The following is a 21,620-nucleotide window of genomic DNA, read 5'->3' on the forward strand; positions in this document are numbered from 1 at the left end:
GACTGTGAGCCCCACGTGGGACAACCTGATCACACTGTAACCTCCCCAGAGCTTAGAACAGTGCTTTGCACATAGTAAGCACTTAATAAATGCTGTCACTATTATTATCTATAATACATAATTTGTCTCAGGACACAACAACGATTATATTTATTGAGCACTTACTGTGTAGAGCACTGTACTAAGTGCTTGGGAAAATGAAATACAATTGGTAGATATGATCCCTGCTCTCAAGTTGTTTACAATCTAATCGGGGAGACGGACATTAAACATGGACTGTACAGAAACCTTTTTATTATAATAATGATAATAATAATAATAGTATTTGTTAAGCACTAACCATGTGCCAAGCACTGTTCTAAGTTCTCCGGAAGATACAAGATAATCGGGTTGGACACACAGTCCTTGTCCCACATGGGACTCACAGTCTAATTATTTAGATAGTTTTGGGGGTATGGAGTACAATTTCATTCCCTAGTCACAAGTCAAACATATATAGATGAGTATTTTTACAGGAACCATGCCACTCAAGGCACTGAAAGAATATAACAATTCTTTATATCAAGTGAAATCCATAGTTTTCTCTTTCAGGATTATGTTGCCAACTTGTACTTCCCAAGCGCTTAGTACAGTGCTCTGCACACAGTAAGCGCTCAATAAATACGATTGATGATGATGTGAATAATTATGTCACTCAAATAAGACTTGAAATTGGCAACTTGCTTTAGAATTTTCTAAATCATTCATAAATCAATGAATTCGGGTGAGAAGTGTAGGAAGAAAGTTTTAAATATTAATGGAAGACAATACATAAAGTGGTATCTTCATCTACATTTTAGAAAAAAACTTTTTTCTGTGAAATTCAATAATCTGTCATTGAGCCAGACACACAACAGCATTAGATTCCAAATGATCCTACCATAACATTCAATATTGCTTATAAATGAACACTTTCACTGGAAATATTTGTTTTCACTCCTTTTCTAACTCTTGTTCTCCAATTTGATACTTGAAATCGCAGAGTAAAATCTACCAAACCCTGTAGCTTTAAGAAATTATCTTTTCACTGCACTCATTTTTCAAATATAGCATTGTAAAGAACTTCAACACATGCATGGCTATGCTCACTTCTACTATTTTGCTGTCAGCCCTGGAGAAAAGATTAATTGCATATCATTCCACATGAAAATAAAGGATTTCTAAGCTTTTTTTTCCCCCTTAAAACCGAAGCATATAATCAAAACAAACAGTGCTATTGCCATTTAATGGCTTTCTAGTTAAGACACTCAGAAATGGGAGATAATCCATAAGCACCACCTTTGACCACATAATACCCTAAGGGTATTATGCATCATTACAAAACTCAATTATATAAAGGCACTTGCCCAAAGTGAGTCTAATTATTCACTATAAAAATGAACCCACCCCCATCCATGACATCCAGACACTGGTTCCTCTCAACAGCAAGTCTCACTAATAGAATTATCCTCACTATAAGGGGGAACTCAGGAAAAAGCCAACATCTTCACGAGAGGAGGCAGAGCAATATTGGAGAGAAGCAGCATGGCCTAGTGGATAGAACACAGGCCTGGGAATCAAGGGACCTGGGTTCTAATCCAGACACCACCACATGTCTGCTAGATGACCTTGGGCAAGTCACTTAACCTCTCTGTGCCTCAGTTACCTCATCTGTAAAGTGGGGATTAAGACAGCGAGCCCCATGTGGGACAGGGACTGTGTCCAATCTGATTACCTCAGCACTTAGAACAGTGCCTGGCACACCGTAAGCGATTAACAAATACCATCAAATACATTCTCCTGATCTCTTTAATCAAGCATTTGTTTCCCCTCGGATCCCAAAATACAAACTTCACAGGTTCAGTATCCAGATAATAATAACAATAATGGCATTTATTAAGCGCTTGCTATGTGCAAAGCACTGTTCTAAGCGCTGGGGAGGTTACAAGGTGATCAAGTTGTCCCACTGGGGGCTCACAGTCTTAATCCCCATTTTACAGATGAGGTAACTGAGGCCCAGAGAAGTTAAGTGACTTGCCCGAAGTCACACAGCTGACAAGTGGCGGAGCCGGGATTTGAACCCATGACCTCCGACTCCAAAGCCCGGGATCTTTCCACTGAGCCACGCTGCTTCTCCATCTTCAATGGATGTCCTATGTGGAGGTCCAACCTTAGACCAAGCTAAAAACAACAGCCTAAATCAACAGAAGTTCCTGGAAATGTTTCAAAACTTAGGTCTACACAGCAAGAAAACTGCATAATGATCAGATAAGGAATTGTGCCTAATTCCCAACTGTGTGTTGACACCCAGAACTTAGTACAATGCTCTGCACTCATTAAGTGCTCAATAAACACTATTACTACTAAACAGAGAGGTTGCTATACCGATCAATAGCATTTATTGAGCACTTACTAGATGAAGAACACAATACTAAGTGCTTGGGAGAGTACAGTATCACAGAGTTGGTAGACATGTTCCCTGCCCACAGCAAGCTTACTGTTATATAAACTAAGATTTGGCACTTATCAACTTATTGAATTTTTGCAATAGTTCTAAAAATAAATTCAGACTGATTTTCAACTATGGATTTGAACTCAGAGGCACAACTCAGATATAACCTGATGACAAATGCATGCACCACACACACACACACAAACACACAGTGCACACTGTGCAAAAACACTGAATACCTTTTAGGAGATCCTATCTACTGAATAGTTAGAGGCAATGAGGTCACAGTACCTCTTAAAATACACCTTGCTTTCAAGTAAACTCATCTTCCTTTAACCTCTAGTAATGACTAAATTTTATCTAGGAAAGACAGATAAAGAGCAAGTCCACTGAAATAATAGTTCTTGAAATCAATTTTATGCAATTACTTTAAAATTATCAAAAGTCCACAGCAATTGTCATTTCCCCAAGAGTTTCCATGATTCAGATGTTCAGTCTCAGACACGGCCAGCTACACTCCGTTCGGTCTGTCTTTGCATGATCCCAATGCTCTTCCTAGAGCTTTCCATCTCTAAAAACTTAGCCTTAAAACTGAGACTGGATCTTTGAGTACATTTGCAGCTATCAAATGTACTCAACAGTTCGCCAAGACGGAGGTAGTTGCTGTGCAAAGCATAGAGGCAGACAATTCATCTATCATCTGCAAAAAAACCAACTACAAGCAAAGGAATCACCCTGTGGACTAGGCTTCTGGTGAACAGCATCTGCTTTAACATTCCCAAACACAACAAAGGGACAGGTTTTTCACTCCCTTCTGCTAGGTTCATTAGAACCAATTAAACACCTCTCAGGGTAATAATGACTCTTAGGTAGTGACTCCACTCCAAACAGGACTACTAGCTGAAATCACCTGTGATTCAGAAATTATTGGCATCCTGAGGGGATTTGTATTTTAAATGCACTTTGTCTTGCACATTCTTATTAAAACCGGAGCTAAGAAATTAGGTGGGACTGCCAGAAATGTTGTGCAAATGATAGGGATCTTGGGTTGTATAATGAGAATTAGCAAGGCACTAAAATAAACCTTGCAAGTGAACTTGACTATTTTCTAAAGTCTAAACAATATGCTAATAGAAACATACTGGTGGTCTTATAGCTTTCCTGGGAATTCAAGCTATGATAAAGGTAGCTTCCCCATAAATATTTCCTTATAAATGTTTCAAGATGTAATTAAAGATTGTTTAAAGGGTAGGGCTCTAAATTTTACTCCAGTATAAGTGAACTTAATCTTTCCCATCATATTCTAAAATCTTGGCAGGGAGAATAAAACGGTGGGCAAAAACCCAGGTGTGACTTTTAGAAGGTTAAGCATTTAATTGGAAGCCCTGGGATACTCTCCTACGCTTCTTTCACAGGCTCCCCGAGTACGTCTTAGTTCAGTGCTCTAACTCACAATAGGTGCTTAATAAATACTGTAGGTCAATGGTATTTATTGAGCGTTTACTATGTGCAGAACACTGTGCTAAGTGCTTGTGAGAGTACAACACAACAGAATTAGCAGTCTCTGCCCCTAATGAGTTTACATTCTAGAAGATATGGTACCAGATAAGCCAACTGACAGACTAGGCATCCTGACCTACTTGCCTCACCTTAGCGAGTAAGACATCAATGATTTTCCCAATTTAAATCCCGCCCGATCATCAAAGGCTCCAACTCTCTATCAGCAACGCACGGAGAGGTGATTATTCAGAGCACGGGCCTGGGAATCAGAGGGCTTGAGTCTGCCCCGCACCTACTGTGTGACCATGGGCAAGTCACTTAACTTCTCTGCACTTCAGTTCTCTCTCTGCAAAATGGGGATTCAATACTCATTCTCCCTCCTACTTAGACTGAGAGCCCCATGTGGGACCTGATTATCTGACTTCAATCCATTGTATTTATTGATACAATTGACTGTATTTACTGAGTACTTACTGTGAGCAGAGCACTGTATTAAATGCTTGGGAAAGTACAATACAACAGAGCTGGTAGACACATTCCCTGCCCACAACGAGCTCATAGTCTAGAGAGGGAGAATCTACCCTAGTGCCTAGTTCAGTACTTGACACATAGTAAGCATTTACCAAATACCATAATAATGTCATTATTATTATTATTAATGAGGATGATAAATCATTTACCTAATCCTCTAGAAAATATACACTACATATGAAAAATGATGTTTCTAAAGACCGGCTCTATTTTAAAAAGGCAATCCAATTTGTATGTCCATTTAACCACAAAACACAACTTCTGAGTTGTCTGTCTGTACGCTGAATCACGTTTCTTTGCTGTGCTTTACTTACCTCCCGTACTTTGGAATGTACTGGAGAACTCCTGGGAAGATGAACCCCGTGATGCATGAAATCTTGAATGCAGCCATTTTCAATGACCTGAAAAAGCATTACAAAGAGAGGGCAAAAGACAAACAATGCTGAGGGGTCAGTATGGCCTTCTGGAAAGACCAGAGTCCGGGCCCTTCCAGTTGCCAGCTCTGTTCCTGGTCTGCCCAATGGCTGTGGGCAAGACACAACCTTCCTGGGTTCAGTGTAAAAGAAGGCAGATTGCAGTAAGTGCTTAATAATAATGACATTTATTAAGAGCTTACTATGTGCAAAGCACTGTTCTAAGCGCTGGGGGATACAAGGTAATCAGATTGTCCCATGGGGGGCTCACAGTCTCCATCCCCATTTTACAGATGAGGGAACTGAGGCCCGGAGAAGTGAAGTGACTTGCCCAAAGTCACACAGCTGACAGTTGGCGGAGCCGGGATTTGAACCCATGACCTCTGACTCCAAAGCCCAGGCTCTTTCCACTGAGCCATGCTGCTAAACACCATAATCTTACAGAAGCAGCGTGGCTCAGTGGAAAAAGCATGGGCTCTGGAGTCAGAGGTCACGGGCTCGAATCCTGACTCCGCCACATGTCTGCTGTGTGACCTTGGGCAAGTCACTTAACTTCTCCGGGCCTCAGTTCCCTCATCTGTAAAATGGGGATTAAGACTGTGAGCCCCACGTGGGACAAACTGATCACCTTGTATCCCCCCCAGTGCTTAGAATAGTGCTTTGCACCTAGTAAGCGCTTAACAAATGCCATCATTATTATTATTATTCTGAATATAAGCTTTAACCAAACTAGAGTAAAATCAGATTGTATGATATCTCTATTCTCAGAAGCTAGTTCAAGCCTACATAAACTCTGCAATCCAGAAGCCTCTTGGAAGACCAGATAGGCTCTGTGGCTACCACCGGATAGGGTCTGTGGCCCAGAGCGAACCCAACCTTCCCTGGCAAGTGTTAGGGCACACCTGATGCCCTCAGGACGGCTTCACCACTTCCAACAGGCCTCAGTGGACCACTTGTCTTGGTCTAGACCATCCCTCTGGGCACGGAAGGGACAGAACACTCTCTTCTGTGAAAAGCAATTGTGAATACCTCCAACGTCTTTCCAGAAGCCTTCTTCCATGCTCTGAAATAAATTTCAGCAATGTGCACCATCAAGGACCTGGACGAATTTAGAAACAAAGCATCAAAAAATTGAAACGCCATCCCTTCCTGAAACAATTTCATTTTGATAACTTGGAAAGCACCTACCACTTAGATATCATTTGATGAAGAGGAGAACATTTCATAAAAAAAGGTACTAGAAATAAGCCCCTGGACACATTTAAAATAACACCCGCGTATGCTAGCGTCAGAGATAATACTAATGTTAATGTGCCATTTTTAAGTGCTATAATTAAACCACAGATATCAGATACATGGGCTAATTTAATTTGCTGCAAATCTCGGCTATGTATATGGGGCTCCACCAATTTTAAGGATAATCACCATGGTGTCCATAATGGATTATCAGCTAAAAAGCGCTAAATATGATAAAGAATAAAATTAGAGAGGAAAATTTTAATACACTCAGATTTGGATATAACTTGATGGCAAAATTACAGAATAGTCTTCTGTTCATGGGTGCCTGTCTACATGCAGCATGAAGAAGTGTTGGAGGAAACAGTTGTGCATGTGCAAATTCACTGAACACGGGAAAAGAACTATGACATGAGTTTTCCTTGATGTGGGATTCTGCCAAAATGCAAGTTCTTCACTATAAGAGAACTACATGGATTGAAAAATGCTCAAGCCAAGTCCTTCTGAATGTTTCCGAGCTTCAAGACAGCACACCAAATGCATCTTTAACACCTACTTCGGAAAGCACTGCAATTGGTTTTTAATGGTCCCATGGATCATTTTGATGAAATTTACATTCCAGCCGAATAGAAAGCTGAGGAATCTCCTTCCCTGAAAATAAAAAGCTGGAAGTGATGTCAAAGTTTTAACTATCAGTAACGTCAGAAAACATTTTCAGAAGTAAAAGCAACAGGAATGACAAATAGAACAACTTGAAGTATGCTTCTTCCTCATCTAAAAAATGACGTAATTTAGAGTACATCTAGCTTGGAGTATATTTTGGAACACCCACATGTCATGATCCAGTAAAAGTGCCTCCAGTCTTTCCCGACTCCAGCCCACACTTCACTCTACCGCCCGGATCATTTTTTTACGAAACGTTCGGTCCGTGTTTCCCAACTCCTCAAGGACCTCCAATCCACCCATACACCACTGGATCAAATAAAAACTCCATACAATAGGCTTAAAAGCACTCGATCACCTTCCCTTCTCCTACCTTACCTTGCTAATTTCCTACAATAGGCCAGCCCTCACACTTCACTCTAATGTCAATCTATTCACTGTACCTCAATCTCTTCTATCTCACCCCTGACCTGCCTCTAGCCTGGTACTCCTTCCCTCTACATAACCGGTAGACAATTACTCTCCCCACCTTCAAAGCCTTATTGAAGGTACATCTCCCTCCAAGAGACTAAGCCCTCATTTCCACTTCTCCCACTCCCTTTTACATCACCCCTGCACTTGGATTTGCACTCCTTATTCATCCTTCCCTTAGCCCCACAGAACTAATGCACATAGCCATAATTTATTTATTTATATTAATGTATGTCTACTCATCAATCGTATTTATTGAGCGCTTACTGTGTGCAGAGCACTGTACTAAGCGCTTACTCCTCTAGACTGTAAGCTCATTGTGGTTAGGGAATGTATGCACCAACTCTACTACACTGCACTCTCCCAAGCACTTAATACAGTGCTCTGCACCCAGTAAGCACTCAGTAAATACAATTGATTGACTGAAGTGTAAAAATATCTTTTTTGGGTGATTTTTCTGAAGACTTTGCTTTTAGAATAATCAATCGTATTTATTGAGCGCTTACTGTGTGCAGAGCACTGTACTAAGCGCTTGGGAAGTACAAGTTGGCAACATATAGAGACAGTCCCTACCCAACAGTGGGCTCACAGTCTAGAAGTCTTAAGTCTTCCTTTAAGAAAAACGGCTACGGTGTGGTGAGTTTCTCCTTGCAAAATGAATAGAAATCAGTATAGCTAAGGGAACAGAATAATAATTTTTTAAAAATCTATGACCTAGGATACTTAGATATTTTAATTATGTGGAACACATAATCTGAATATAGTACAGTCAACAACAATTTCACAAAGGGAACTTTGAAAGCATGTTCTCCAAAGAAGCTTATGAGACTAAAAAACATATCTATTTACCTCTTCTTTTTTAACATGATTGGCACTCATAAAGCACGGAGAGAATTCAGGTAAAGACATGCTTGCTTTTTTCCATTTTGAAAGAGAACGAATGGAAGAAATTTCAGTTGAGTGGCAGATGGAAGACCAGAGAAAAATTCAAATGTACTTGTTATTCTCTAAAACCTTTATTAAACTAATGCAGTCACGGAAGGTAGCATGAACCCCCGAGCCTCAATAAAATTTGTCTAGGATTAAAAAAGTCAAGTGGTGAATAAATTGGAATAAAAATTGGTATGGATTCTGTACTTCTTCAGGTTTTTATTCACGGACATCAGATTCTTCTATGGTAAATGTGGAAAAAAAATCTTTTTTAACCATATATGTAGCTCTTGGAAAATAAATAAGTACAATATGGGTTTCTTGAGTAATTATTAAAAAGTAATCTTTGGAAGCAGCATGGCTCAGTAGAAAGAGCAAAGGCTTGGGAGTCGGAGGTCATGGGCTCTAATCTCGGCTCCGCCGCTTGTCTGCTGTGTGACTTTGGGCAAGGCACTTAACTTCTCTGTGCCTCGGCTACCTCATCTGTAAAATGGGGATTAAGACTGTGAGCCCTACATGGGACAATCTGATCACCTTGTAACCTCCCCAGCACTTGGAACAGTGCTTTGCACATAGTAAGCGCTTAACAAATGCCATCATTATTATCATTAGAAATTGTATTTAAATTGAAATACGTTTAATTTTTTAAACAGATTTTATTGAGCTTAAAAAAAAAGGTTCCCTGGTTTATGAGATCTCCACAAAGGCAGCCTAGAGAAGGAGCAGAATAAAGGGTAACAATATGGGAAATCAATCAGTGGTCTTTATTGAGCTACCAGTTGCTAATTTAAGTAAAAAAAAAAACAAAACCCTACACCTAATTAAGGTTCTCCTCCAGGACCATACGCTGGATCAGTGGAACATATAATCTGAATATAGTAGTCAACAACAATTTCACAAAGGGAACTTTGAAAGCATGTTCTCCAAATAAGCTTATGAGACTAAAAAACATATCTATTTACCTCTTCTTTTTTAACATGATTGGCACTCATAAAGCACTGAAGCAACATATCTTTAATTTCTTGACTTTCCTCCAACTCATAATCAAAACAAAGCAACGCTGGATGGATGTGCCACAGCCGACATATATCTGCACCCTAGGAAAGATGAGAAACTTAAATAGGGAACGTAACTCATACAATATTCTCAAAAATGGTTAAACCTGCATACTATTCTCTCAGCCACACATTTCAAGCTAATTACAAGAACTATTTGGAATATTAAAGCATTAACTACAGTCAGGTGTTTCATAGACTGCATCCTCATTTTGCACTTTGGTTGAAGCCCTGCTGCAAAATTAGGGAACTTTCTTCCCACAGGGCATGTTGCGGATAAAGTCCTGCATTACTTGACAGCATCAAGCAAGGCTTAAATTTCATAATGAGAGTCTTTTTGTGAGGTTAATTGGGAAGATAATTCTTGAGTTGTGGAGTATGCCTAAAAATAGTGAATCCATTGTGTCAAAAAATGGAAAGTGAAACATTACAAAAACTGGTAACAATCCAGCAAAACTACAAAAGCACTGAAATTCATAACAGCTGAAAAATGGATTGGGGTCCTGGTTCCACCATTAGATTGTACACCCTTTAGGACATGAACTGCAGCTTGTGTTTCCAATGCGAGAATATTTACGGGGTGCCTAGAGCCGTACTTTGCCTACGGTGGGTGCTCAAATTTTAGAAATTACTGTTGACGGAAAGATAGCATCTTTTCCAATACCCTCAATTTGATCAAACCAATTTAAATAGCCATAACTTTATGCTATTACTAGGATGCTTAGTTAAAATGTATTAAGCAGCCAACTGAAGTTGCTGTATAGGGTATAATTTTTTGCTGACTGGTGGAGTCACCAGTTCAAATTTTTAAAAAATTATATATATCACATGTTGCCTATGGGTGGAAATTTTGCACAAGAACAAATCTCTAAATTTGTCACATTTTATCTTCAAGTGTGCTCTCTGTACAGGAACAGGCGATGGATTGCAGAATCAATGAAACACCAGTATGGCGTTTTTAACTTTCATGTGACTAGAGCCATTGAAGAGACACACATGGAGCAAAAAGTATTAGGTACTGTAGTAATTTCGAGGTTTAGCCCTTATAGGAATTTTAGAAAGTTCCCTAGATGTTTCATATGTGAAAGGTTTATAATCATTAGGAGGGCATTCAAAGACCCCAGCACATCCCATTAAATTTGGTCCCCAAAAACATGAGAATTAATGTAAAGCAGACACATAAATTACCCAGAAAATTCAAAAATGAAGGCAACTTTACAGTAAGAGATAGTCATTAAGAACTAAAACAATACCAAATAGTTATGTAATGAATTTCAACCTACTGTTTTAGTGGTGAGACTCTTTCTTAGCAATACAATCAAAGCACTTTTCCCCAACTCTTCTTTGGCATCCAGGCCTTTATCCCACCAAGTCACACAGAGATGCTGAATGACTGTCTGTAGTTTTTTTTCAGATTCAGGTAATGCATATAAAATACCTTAAATAGAAAAAAAGCAATTATTTTCTGCAAGGGTAATTCAACCTACAGGATACTAGTCGGATTTTAGACAGGAGACCCCATCATCAGCCAGGAAGATCCACAAGTCTAAGGGAGCTTCTAAAATGTGTGGCATTTATTCCCTTCTGATTTCTAGAATGTCATCTGCTGTTTTTAAAAAAATATTGTTTGTTACAGACCAAATAGTAACATTTTACCTCAATGTTTCCAACTTCTGCATCAAACTGAGAAGTTTCTCCTTATAGCAAACTCTACAACATTCAAGAAAGGCATGTACTTGTGGGATTCTTGATTCAACAAACCCATTAATTATCCAAGAAAGAATAACACTGAATTAAAAAAACACATATTACGTGATTCAGTAAAACCCATGAAGGAAAATTTTCTACTTTTCTTGCCAAAAAGAGTCCAAGCAAAGAGCCTGTTTCCACATAAACAGTTCTCAAAAACAAACTGAATGATTACAAACCAGTTTTTTCCTTTTCCAAAATTGGGTGCACATTTAATTCACTTCAAAAAATAATGTAATGAAGCAACCAACTTACCGTTTAATATGACTGCACACTCAAGCAGAGCTTTGTAATTTTCATTTTCATTCACTACAGATACTGATGTTGTAACGACGGATGCAATCCCATGAATTACGTCCAGAGTTTGTTTCTAGAAATGGAAAAACAAATATCCATTCATTAAATTAAATCTTTCCACTTTGAAAGAACAGAAATGCAATGAAAATTCAATAAGTGGACCAAATTCACCGGAATACATTCCCTCTTAATGCAGGGAACACATTTTTGTAAAATCTCATTTTAAGTAAAACTTTTAATGTGGTGGTCATTATGACAATGCCACACACACACACACAAAATCCATTTCTTTCCATTTTGTGCTCTAGTTTCCTCATCTGCAAAATGGGGACTAAATTTCTGTTCTCCTTCCACCTTAGATTGTAAACACCAAGTGGAGCAGGGACTGTGCCCGACCTGATAATCTTCTATCTATCCCAATGCTTAGTGTAGGGCTTGGCACGCATTATTATTAGTAGTAGCACTATTGTATTTATTAAACACGCATTATGAGTCAAGCACTGTTCTCAGCGTTGGATACAAGTTAATCAAATTGGACACAGTCCCTGACCCACATGGGCCTCACAATGTAGATATGAGGGAGAACGAGTATTTAATCTCCATATTACAGTTGAGGAAACTGAGGCAGAGAAGTTAGGCAACTTGCCCAAGGTTACACAGCAAGTAAGTGGCAGAGCCTGGATTAGAACCCAGGAACTCTGATGCCCAGACCCATGCTCCTTCCACCGGTCATGCTACTTCTGATAATAAACACAAAGTGCTTAATAAATACCTCAATTATTATTATTAATCCCACGGTTGCTATTCTTGAAAAGATGCTCCCTAATTCCCTAGCAGCATTCTAGCCAAAATACATAAAAATGGCATTATGGCAAAACTAAGTACAATTACTTTTAATAGCTAAAATAGCTTAATACCTAAGCTACTACGTCTTTTGAAACAGTGGCCCTTCAAACTAAATATTGACTCTAAAAATGGTGCTAAAGACACTTGGAGGAATAATGTAATAGTTATTCTCTTTTTTGAGCTCTTCTTTCCCTGTAACATTCCTAATTTTTCTCTTTATGGACCTTTCAACAACTAATTAATCCAAATATCTCAAACTGATTTATTTACCATTCTAAGCTTTCATAAGTGCCCCATAGTTTTGGTGCTGTGGAATTTTGTGAACAAGTGTTCAGTTCCCTTAAGGATTTTGCAGGTATTATTTATGTATATAAACCTATGTATCTAAATGAACTAACTCAAAAGACTTGCTATTATTCTAGTTGAAAATTACAAAGAACCCTTGAGGAAAGCACACTTATTTTCAATTTGAAATGAGCACATTTAAAGATAATCAGTCGAATGTGATTTTTTTTCAAGTCCTTTGGTTTAACTGTTCACATCGATTTATATCTTTGGAAGAGAAAAATACTACCATTTCTGGGCCCCGTTCTATTTCCATCTGATCTTCACAGTCATCTTCAAATCTCTGCCAGCCATCTACTGGATTTTCTAAGAGCACAGCAGTTAATAAATTCTTCAGCCTTTCCCATAATTTTTCTTTCTGTTTCCTTGGTAACTCCTCCAGCAATTCACTCAGGTTGAAAGGGTCAGAAGCATCTTTCTGTAAAATGATCAGAAATTGTTAGAAACACAGAAAACAGTTTTCTTTTTAGCATAATGACATTTCACAAATACTTTTGTGTGCCCCCTTGCATTTTTATTGGGGGTTTTACATTAATTTTCAGAAAACCATTTTCAGGAAAATAAAATATGAATGGAGGATTGCAGGAAAAATATTTTTAAATGGAAATCTGCAGCAAGTGTCATCAGTGTATTTTCACATAGAATGCAGTGGCAGAATTAAGGGATATTCTTATAACGACACACATCCATCTGGATATAGCATGTTGCAGTATCAGACTCTGGTATTACAACACAAGTTTTCCTTAACACGAAATCTTGCAAGAACGCAAACTCATCTTTATAGGAAAACTGACTTTATATTGGTTACCATTAGTAAAATGATGAACTAGATTTAATTGAGTGGCCATTTAAGAATTTACAGAAGTGCTACGAGAATTTCTCAAAATGAAGAGTTAAGATTGTTGAAAATAAAATTTATGTAACGAGTGCAAATCTCCTAGTACTTACATCAAGCTGGATAAAATGTAAAAAGTCTCCAGCAGAATCTTTGGAAATGCTATTTATAAATGCCTCACGTTTTTCCATGATGTCATTCGGCATTTATTCTAATCTACAAGGGAAAATATAGAGTAATTTTAAAAACATGCATGTTAAAAAGTTTCTTTTTCCCAAAATATTTCATGAAGTTTTATTTAGAACAGGGAATCCACAGTATTTAAGGAAAATTCATTCCATCGTATTTATTGAGCGCTTGCTGTGTGCAGAGCACTGTACTAAGTGCTTTATACACCTATTCTTACCTGAGAAAGGTGCAATAAAGGTGGAGTCAATCATCAGTATTTATTGACCATCCACTGGGCCTTGTCATTTTCATATTTATTTCTTTAACAAATACTTTTAAGATCAAAGAAACAGATTATTGGCTGTCGAGATGGGGAAATCACATCAGTAGTTGGGTCCCAAGAATGTATCATGGCAAGTAGGGATGATGCTGATGTTCTTACACAGAATCCATGCATTAATAGTCCTCCTGCAACTATTGGAGGTGAAGCAATAGTTGCAGGAGGAGCAGCGTGGCTCAGTGGAAAGAGCCCGGGCTTTGGAGTCAGAGGTCATGGGTTCAAATCCCGGCTCCACCACTTGTCAGCTGTGTGACTTTGGGCAAGTCACTTAACTTCTCTGGGCCTCAGTTCCCTCATCTGTAAAATGTGGATTAAGACTGTGAGCCCCACATGGGACAATCTGATCACCTTGTAGTCTCCCCAGCGCTTAGAACAGTGCTTTGCACATAGTAAGCGCTTAATAAATGCTATCATTATTATTATTATTATTATTAAATTAAACGTTTGGGGATGCAAGAAAGTGCGAGGGGGGGGAGAGACGATTATAAACATGTGAAAAGGGATCATCTAGGCTGTGAACCCGTTGTTGGGTAGGGACCGTTTCTATATGTTGCTGATTTGTACTTCCCAAGCGTTTAGTACAGTGCCCTGCACACAGTAAGCACTCAATAAATACGACTGAATGAATGATTAGCCATACAGGGAAAAAGATGACTCTCACGTTTGCCCATCCGCTGCTGCATCGAACAGAAACTCCTTACCACTGGCCTTAAAGCACTCCTCACCATTAGCTCTCGCCCTCCTTTGGTACCTCCCTGACTCCCTCAACTGTCAGCCGTGTGACTTTGGGCAGGTCACTTCACTTCCCTGGGCCTCAGTTCCCTCATCTGTAAAATGGGGATTAAAACCGTGAGCCCCCCGTGGGACAACCTGATCACCTTGTAACCTCCCCAGGGCTTAGAACAGTGCTTGGCACACAGTAAGCGCTTAACAAATGCCCTCATCATCATCATCATCATTACTCCAACCTTTCATTCATTCATTCATTCAGTCGTACTTATTGAGCGCTTACTGTGTGCAGAGCACTGTACTAAGAGCTTGGGAAGTACAAGTTGGCAACATATAGTCCTTTTAGACTGTGAGCTCACTGTTGGGTAGGGACTGTCTCTATATGTTGCCAATTTGTACTTCCCAAGCGCTTAGTACAGTGCTCTGCACATAGTAAGCGCTCAATAAATACGATCGATGATGATATAGAGACGGTCCCTACCCAACAGTGGGTTCACAGTCCAGAAGGGGGAGACAGACAACAAAACGAAACATATTAACAAAATAAAATAAATAGAATAAATACGGACCAGTAAAATAGAGTAATAAATATGTACAAACATATATACAGGTGCTGTGGGAAGGAGGGGGCTCAGTCCGGGAAGGTCTCCTGGAGGAGGTGAGCTCTCAGTAGGGCTTTGAAGGGAGGAAGAGAGCTAAATTGGCGGATGTGCGGAGGGAGGGCATCTACGAACTCTCCCAAATGCTTAATCCTCATCATCATCATCATCAATCGTATTTATTGAGCGCTTACTGTGTCCAGAGTGGCTCAGTGGAACCGAGCCCCCATGCTTCACTCTTTCAACCCCAAAATCCCCACGGTAGCTCCATCTCCTCTATCTCGCCGCTGACCCCTTGCCTACGGCCTGCACACAGTAAGCGCTCAATAAATACCACCGAATGAACTCCCTCCCCCGTCATATCCAACAGTCCACCACCTTCCCTACCTTCAAAACAATCCTAAAATCACATCTCCTCCAAGAGACCTTCCCAAACTAGGCCCACATTTCTCCTTCTCGCCCTCCCTTCTGCATCGCCTCTGCGCTTGCTATTCACCCCACCCTCAGCCCCCTCAGCAGTTGAGAAGCGGCGTGGCTTAGTGGCAACAGCCTGGGAGTCAGAGGTCATGGGTTCGAATCCCGCCTCCACCACGTCTGCTGTGTGATCTTGGGCAAGTCACTCCACTTCTCTGTGCCTCAGTTACCTCATCTGTCAAATGGGGATGAAGACTGTGAGCCCCACATGGGACAACCTGATCACCTTGTCTCTACCCCAGTGCTTAGAACAGTGCTTGGCACATAGTTAAGCGCTTAATACCATTATTATTATTATTCTGTACATATCCATAACCTATTTTAATGTCTGTCTCCTCCTCTAGACTGTTTAGTCCAAGTGGGCAGAGAACAAACACATCTACCAACTGAAGAGAAGCAGCGTGGCTCAGTTGAAAGAGCCCGGGCTTTGGAGTCAGAGGTCATGGGTTCGAATCCCGCCTCCGCCACGTCTGCTGTGTGATCTTGGGCAAGTCACTTCACTTCTCTGGGCCTCAGTTACCTCATCTGTAAAATGGGGATTAAGACAGTGAGCCCCACGTGGGCCAACCTGATCACCCTGTATCCTCCCCAGTGCTTAGAACAGTGCTTTGCACATAGTAAGCGCTTAACAAATGCCAATTATTATTATTATTATTATTTAATACAGTGCCCTGCACACGGTAAGAAAGGGGGGAGTCAGACATCAAAACAAGCAAACAGGCATCAATAGCATCGACATAAATAGGATATTATATATATATATATATAATATATACACATGTACATATATAAATATATATATACACACACATCAGAACAAGTAAACAGGCCTTAACATACAAACACAGAATTATAAATCTGTCCATATACACACAAGTCTGTGAGGCAGAGGGTTTTGTTGTCTGTCTCGCCGCTTCTAGACTGTCAGTCCGTTGTGGGCAGGGACTGTCTCTGTTGCCGAATTGTACTTTCCAAGCGCTTAATACAGTGCGCTGCACCCAGTAATAATAATAATAATTTTGGTATTTGTTAACTTTAACTTTAACTGCTCCTTTAGAGAAGCAGCGTGGCTCAGTGGAAAGAGCCCAGGCTTTGGAGTCAGAGGTCATGGGTTCGAATCCCGCCTCCACCACGTCTGCTGTGTGATCTTGGGCAAGTCACTCCACTTCTCTGTGCCTCAGTTACCTCATCTGTCAAATGGGGATGAAGACTGTGAGCCCCACGTGGGACAACCTGATCACCTTGTCTCTACCCCAGCGCTTAGAACAGTGCTTGGCACATAGTTAAGCGCTTAACAAATATCATTATTATTATTATTCTGTACATATCCATAACCTATTTTAATGTCTGTCTCCTCCTCTAGACTGTTTAGTCCAAGTGGGCAGAGAACAAACACATCTACCAACTGAAGAGAAGCAGCGTGGCTCAGTTGAAAGAGCCCGGGCTTTGGAGTCAGAGGTCATGGGTTCGAATCCCGCCTCCACCACATCTGCTGTGTGATCTTGGGCAAGTCACTCCACTTCTCTGTGCCTCAGTTACCTCATCTATCAAATGGGGATGAAGACTGTGAGCCCCACGTGGGACAACCTGATCACCTTGTCTCTACCCCAGTGCTTACAACAGGGCTTGGCACATAGTTAAGCGCTTAACAAATACCATTATTATTATTATTATTCTGTACATATCCATAACCTATTTTAATGTCTGTCTCCTCCTCTAGACTGTTTAGCTCCAAGTGGGCAGAGAACAAACACATCTACCAACTTAAGAGAAGCAGCGTGGCTCAGTTGAAAGAGCCCGGGCTTTGGAGTCAGAGGTCACGGGTTCGAATCCCGCCTCCGCCACATGTCTGCTGTGTGATCTTGGGCAAGTCACTTCACTTCTCTGGGCCTCGGTTACCTCATCTGTAAAATGGGGATTAAGACAGTGAGCCCCACGTGGGCCAACCTGATCACCCTGTATCCTCCCCAGTGCTTAGAACAGTGCTTTGCACATAGTAAGCGCTTAACAAATGCCAATTATTATTATTATTATTATTTAATACAGTGCCCTGCACACGGTAAGAAAGGGGGGAGTCAGACATCAAAACAAGCAAACAGGCATCAATAGCTTCGACATAAATAGGATATTATATATATATATATATATATATACATACACACACATGTACATATATAAATATATATATACACACACATCAGAACAAGTAAACAGGCCTTAACATACAAACACAGAATTATAAATCTGTCCATATACACACAAGTCTGTGAGGCAGAGGGTTTTGTTGTCTGTCTCGCCGCTTCTAGACTGTCAGTCCGTTGTGGGCAGGGACTGTCTCTGTTGCCGAATTGTACTTTCCAAGCGCTTAATACAGTGCGCTGCACCCAGTAATAATAATAATAATTTTGGTATTTGTTAACTTTAACTTTAACTGCTCCTTTAGAGAAGCAGCGTGGCTCAGTGGAAAGAGCCCAGGCTTTGGAGTCAGAGGTCATGGGTTCAAATCCCGACTCCGCCAATCGTCAGCTGTGTGACTCTGGGTGAGTCACTGCAGTTCTCTGTGCCTCAGTGACCTCATCTGTAAAATGGGGATGAAGACTGTGAGCCCCCCGTGGGACAACCGATCTCCTTGTAACCTCTCCCAGCACTTAGAACAGTGCTTGGCACATAGTAAGCGCTTAATAAATGCCATCATTATTATTCTCAATAAATACGACTGAATTCATTCAGTCATTAATTCAATCGTATTTATTGAGCGCTTACTGTGTGCAGAGCCTACTGTGTACTAAGCGCTTGGGAAGTACAAGTTGGCAACATGGAGAGACGGTCCCTACCCAACAACGGGCTCACAGTCTAGAAGGGGGGAGACAGACGACAAAACAAAACATGTAGACAGGTGTCAAAACCGTCAGAACAAATGGAATTATAGCAATATGCACATCATTAACAAAATAAATAGAATAGTAAATATGTACAAGTAAAATAGGGTAATAAATCTGTACAAATATATACAAGTGCTGTGGGGAGGGGAAGGAGATAGGGCGGGGGGATGGGGAGGAGGAGAGGAAAAAGGGGACTCAGTCTGGGAAGGCCTACTCCCCCAGCGCTTAGAACAGTGCTTGGCACATAGTAAGCGCTTATCAAATGAAATCATTATTATTCTCTGTGCCTCAGTTCCCTCATCTGGAAAATGGGGATGAAGACTGTGAGGAGCCCCCCGTGGGACAACCTGATCACCTTGTAACCTCCTGCAGCGCTTAGAACAGTGCTTGGCACATAGTAAGCGCGTAACAAATGCATCATTATTATTCTCTAGGCCTCAGTTCCCTCGTCTGTAAAATGGGGATGAAGGACTGTGAGGAGCCCCCCAACCTGATCACCTTGTAACCTCCTGCAGCGCTTAGAACAGTGCTTGGCACATAGTAGGCGCGTAACAAATGCTGTCATTATTATTCTCTGGGCCTCAGTTCCCTCATCTGGAAAATGGGGATGAAGACTATGAGGAGCCCCCCGTGAGACAGCGTGATCACCTTGTAACCTCCTGCAGCGCTTACAACAGTGCTTGGCACATAGTAAGCGCTTAACAAATGCTGTCATTATTATTCTCTGGGCCTCAGTTCCCTCATCTGGAAAATGGGGGTGAAGACTGTGAGGAGCCCCCCGTGGGGCAACCTGATCACCTTGTAACCTCCCCCAGCGCTTAGAACAGTGCGTGGCACATAGTAAGCGCTTAACAATTGCTGTCATTATTATTCTCTGGGCCTCAGTTCCCTCATCTGGAAAATGGGGATGAAGACTGTGAGGAGCCCCACGTGGGGCAACCTGATCACCTTGTAACCTCCCCTAACGCTTAGAACAGTGCGTGGCACATAGTAGGCGCGTAACAAATGCCATCATTATTGTTCTCTGGGCCTCAGTTCCCTCATCTGTAAAATGGGGGGAGAAGACTGTGAGGAGGCCCCTGTGGGGCAACCTGATCACCCCGTAACCTCCTGCAGCGCTTAGAACAGTGCTTGGCACATAGTAAGCGTTTTACAAATGCCGTCATTATTATTCTCTGGGCCTCAGTTCCCTCATCTGGAAAATGGGGGGAGAAGACTGTGAGGAGGCCCCTGTGGGGCAACCTGATCACCTTGTAACCTCCCCCAGCGCTTAGAACAGTGCGTGGCACATAGTAAGCGCTTAACAAATGCTGTCATTATTATTCTCTGGGCCTCAGTTCCCTCATCTGGAAAATGGGGGTGAAGACTGTGAGGAGCCCCACGTGGGGCAACCTGATCACCGTGTAACCTCCCCTAACGCTTAGAACAGTGCGTGGCACATAGTAGGCGCGTAACAAATGCCATCATTATTGTTCTCTGGGCCTCAGTTCCCTCATCTGTAAAATGGGGGGAGAAGACTGTGAGGAGGCCCCTGTGGGGCAACCTGATCACCCCGTAACCTCCTGCAGCGCTTAGAACAGTGCTTGGCACATAGTAAGCGTTTTACAAATGCCGTCATTATTATTCTCTGGGCCTCAGTTCCCTCATCTGGAAAATGGGGGAGAAGACTGTGAGGAGGCCCCTGTGGGGCAACCTGATCACCCTGTAACCTCCTGCAGCGCTTAGAACAGTGCTTGGCACATAGTAAGCGCTTAACAAATGCCATCATTATTATTCTCTGGGCCTCAGTTCCCACATCTGTAAAATGGGGATGAAGACTGTGAGGAGCCCCACGTGGGGCAACCTGATCACCTTGTAACCTCCCCTAACGCTTAGAACAGTGCGTGGCACATAGTAGGTGCCTAACAAATGTCATCATTATTATTCTCTGGGCCTCAGTTCCCTCATCTGTAAAATGGGGGGAGAAGACTGTGAGGAGGCCCCTGTGGGGCAACCTGATCACCTTGTAACCTCCCCTAACGCTTAGAACAGTGCGTGGCACATAGTAGGCGCGTAACAAATGCCATCATTATTGTTCTCTGGGCCTCAGTGACCTCATCTGTAAAATGGGGGTGAAGACTATGAGGAGCCCCCCCCCGTGGGGCAACCTGATCACCTTGTAACCTCCCCCAGCGCTTAGAATAGTGCGTGGCACATAGTAGGCGCCTAACAAATGCCGTCATTATTGTGCTCAAGAAATATGATTGAATGAATGAATGAATGAATGAAAGAAAGGGGCCTTGCGGTGCGTTAGTCCAGTGCTCTGCACACAGTAAGCGCTCAGTAAATAGGATTGAATGAATGAATGAATGAGCTCCCCTCAGCTTTCTCCACGCGCACGCGCGCGCGCGCGCGCCCCTTGTCGGCTCGCTCACCTGCTGCCCCCGGCCCAGGCCGCCCCGACGCTCCGCGCGCCCACCCGCCCGCCAATTCAAAATCGCGCGCCGCCTCCCGGCTTCCGGGGAGGACTTCTCGCGAGATCTGGAGGCGGCGGCGGGGCGGGGCGCGCGGCTGGGAGGGGGAGGTGGCTGAGGCGGGGCTCGCTGCGCTTTCTTTGAGATCATTCATTCATTCATTCATTCATTCATTCATTCATTCGTTCATTCATTCATGATTTCATTCATTCATTCATTCATGATTTCATTCATTTCATGATTTCATTCATTCATTTATGATTTCATGATTTCATGATTTCATTCATTCATGATTTCATACGATCATTCATTCATTCATCCATTCATTCATTCATGATTTCATTCATGATTTCATTCATTCATTCATGATTTCATTCATGATTTCATTCATTCATTCATTCATGATTTCATTCATTCATGATTTCATTCATGATTTCATTCATTCATTCATTCATGATGTCATTCATTTCATGATTTCATTCATTCATTCATTCATGATTTCATTCATTTCATGATTTCATTCATTCATTTATGATTTCATGATTTCATTCATTCATTCATTCATGCAATCATATTTATTGAGCGCTTACTGTGTGCAGAGCACTGTACTAAGCGCTTGGGAAGTACAAGGTGG

General features: G+C 41.5%; 1 protein-coding gene across 1 annotated transcript in view; it reads right to left on the reverse strand.

Annotated features, from left to right (window-relative positions):
* NCAPG2 (non-SMC condensin II complex subunit G2) overlaps positions 1-13,534 on the reverse strand; it is a 54,726-nt gene extending 41,192 nt beyond the window's left edge. Inside the window, exons 1-8 of the mRNA XM_038755748.1 lie at positions 13,455-13,534; positions 12,736-12,924; positions 11,274-11,388; positions 10,553-10,707; positions 9,177-9,311; positions 6,707-6,801; positions 5,944-6,013; positions 4,816-4,902 (exon numbers count right to left, since the gene is read on the reverse strand). Of these exons, the coding sequence (XP_038611676.1) occupies positions 4,816-4,902; positions 5,944-6,013; positions 6,707-6,801; positions 9,177-9,311; positions 10,553-10,707; positions 11,274-11,388; positions 12,736-12,924; positions 13,455-13,532 (924 nt within the window). The 5' untranslated portion in view covers positions 13,533-13,534. The remainder of the gene's footprint in view (positions 1-4,815; positions 4,903-5,943; positions 6,014-6,706; positions 6,802-9,176; positions 9,312-10,552; positions 10,708-11,273; positions 11,389-12,735; positions 12,925-13,454) is intronic.
* Between the last annotated feature and the right edge of the window lie 8,086 nt (positions 13,535-21,620).

This window comes from Tachyglossus aculeatus, chromosome 13 (assembly GCF_015852505.1).
Source record: "Tachyglossus aculeatus isolate mTacAcu1 chromosome 13, mTacAcu1.pri, whole genome shotgun sequence".
NCBI classification, from domain to species: Eukaryota; Metazoa; Chordata; class Mammalia; order Monotremata; family Tachyglossidae; genus Tachyglossus; species Tachyglossus aculeatus.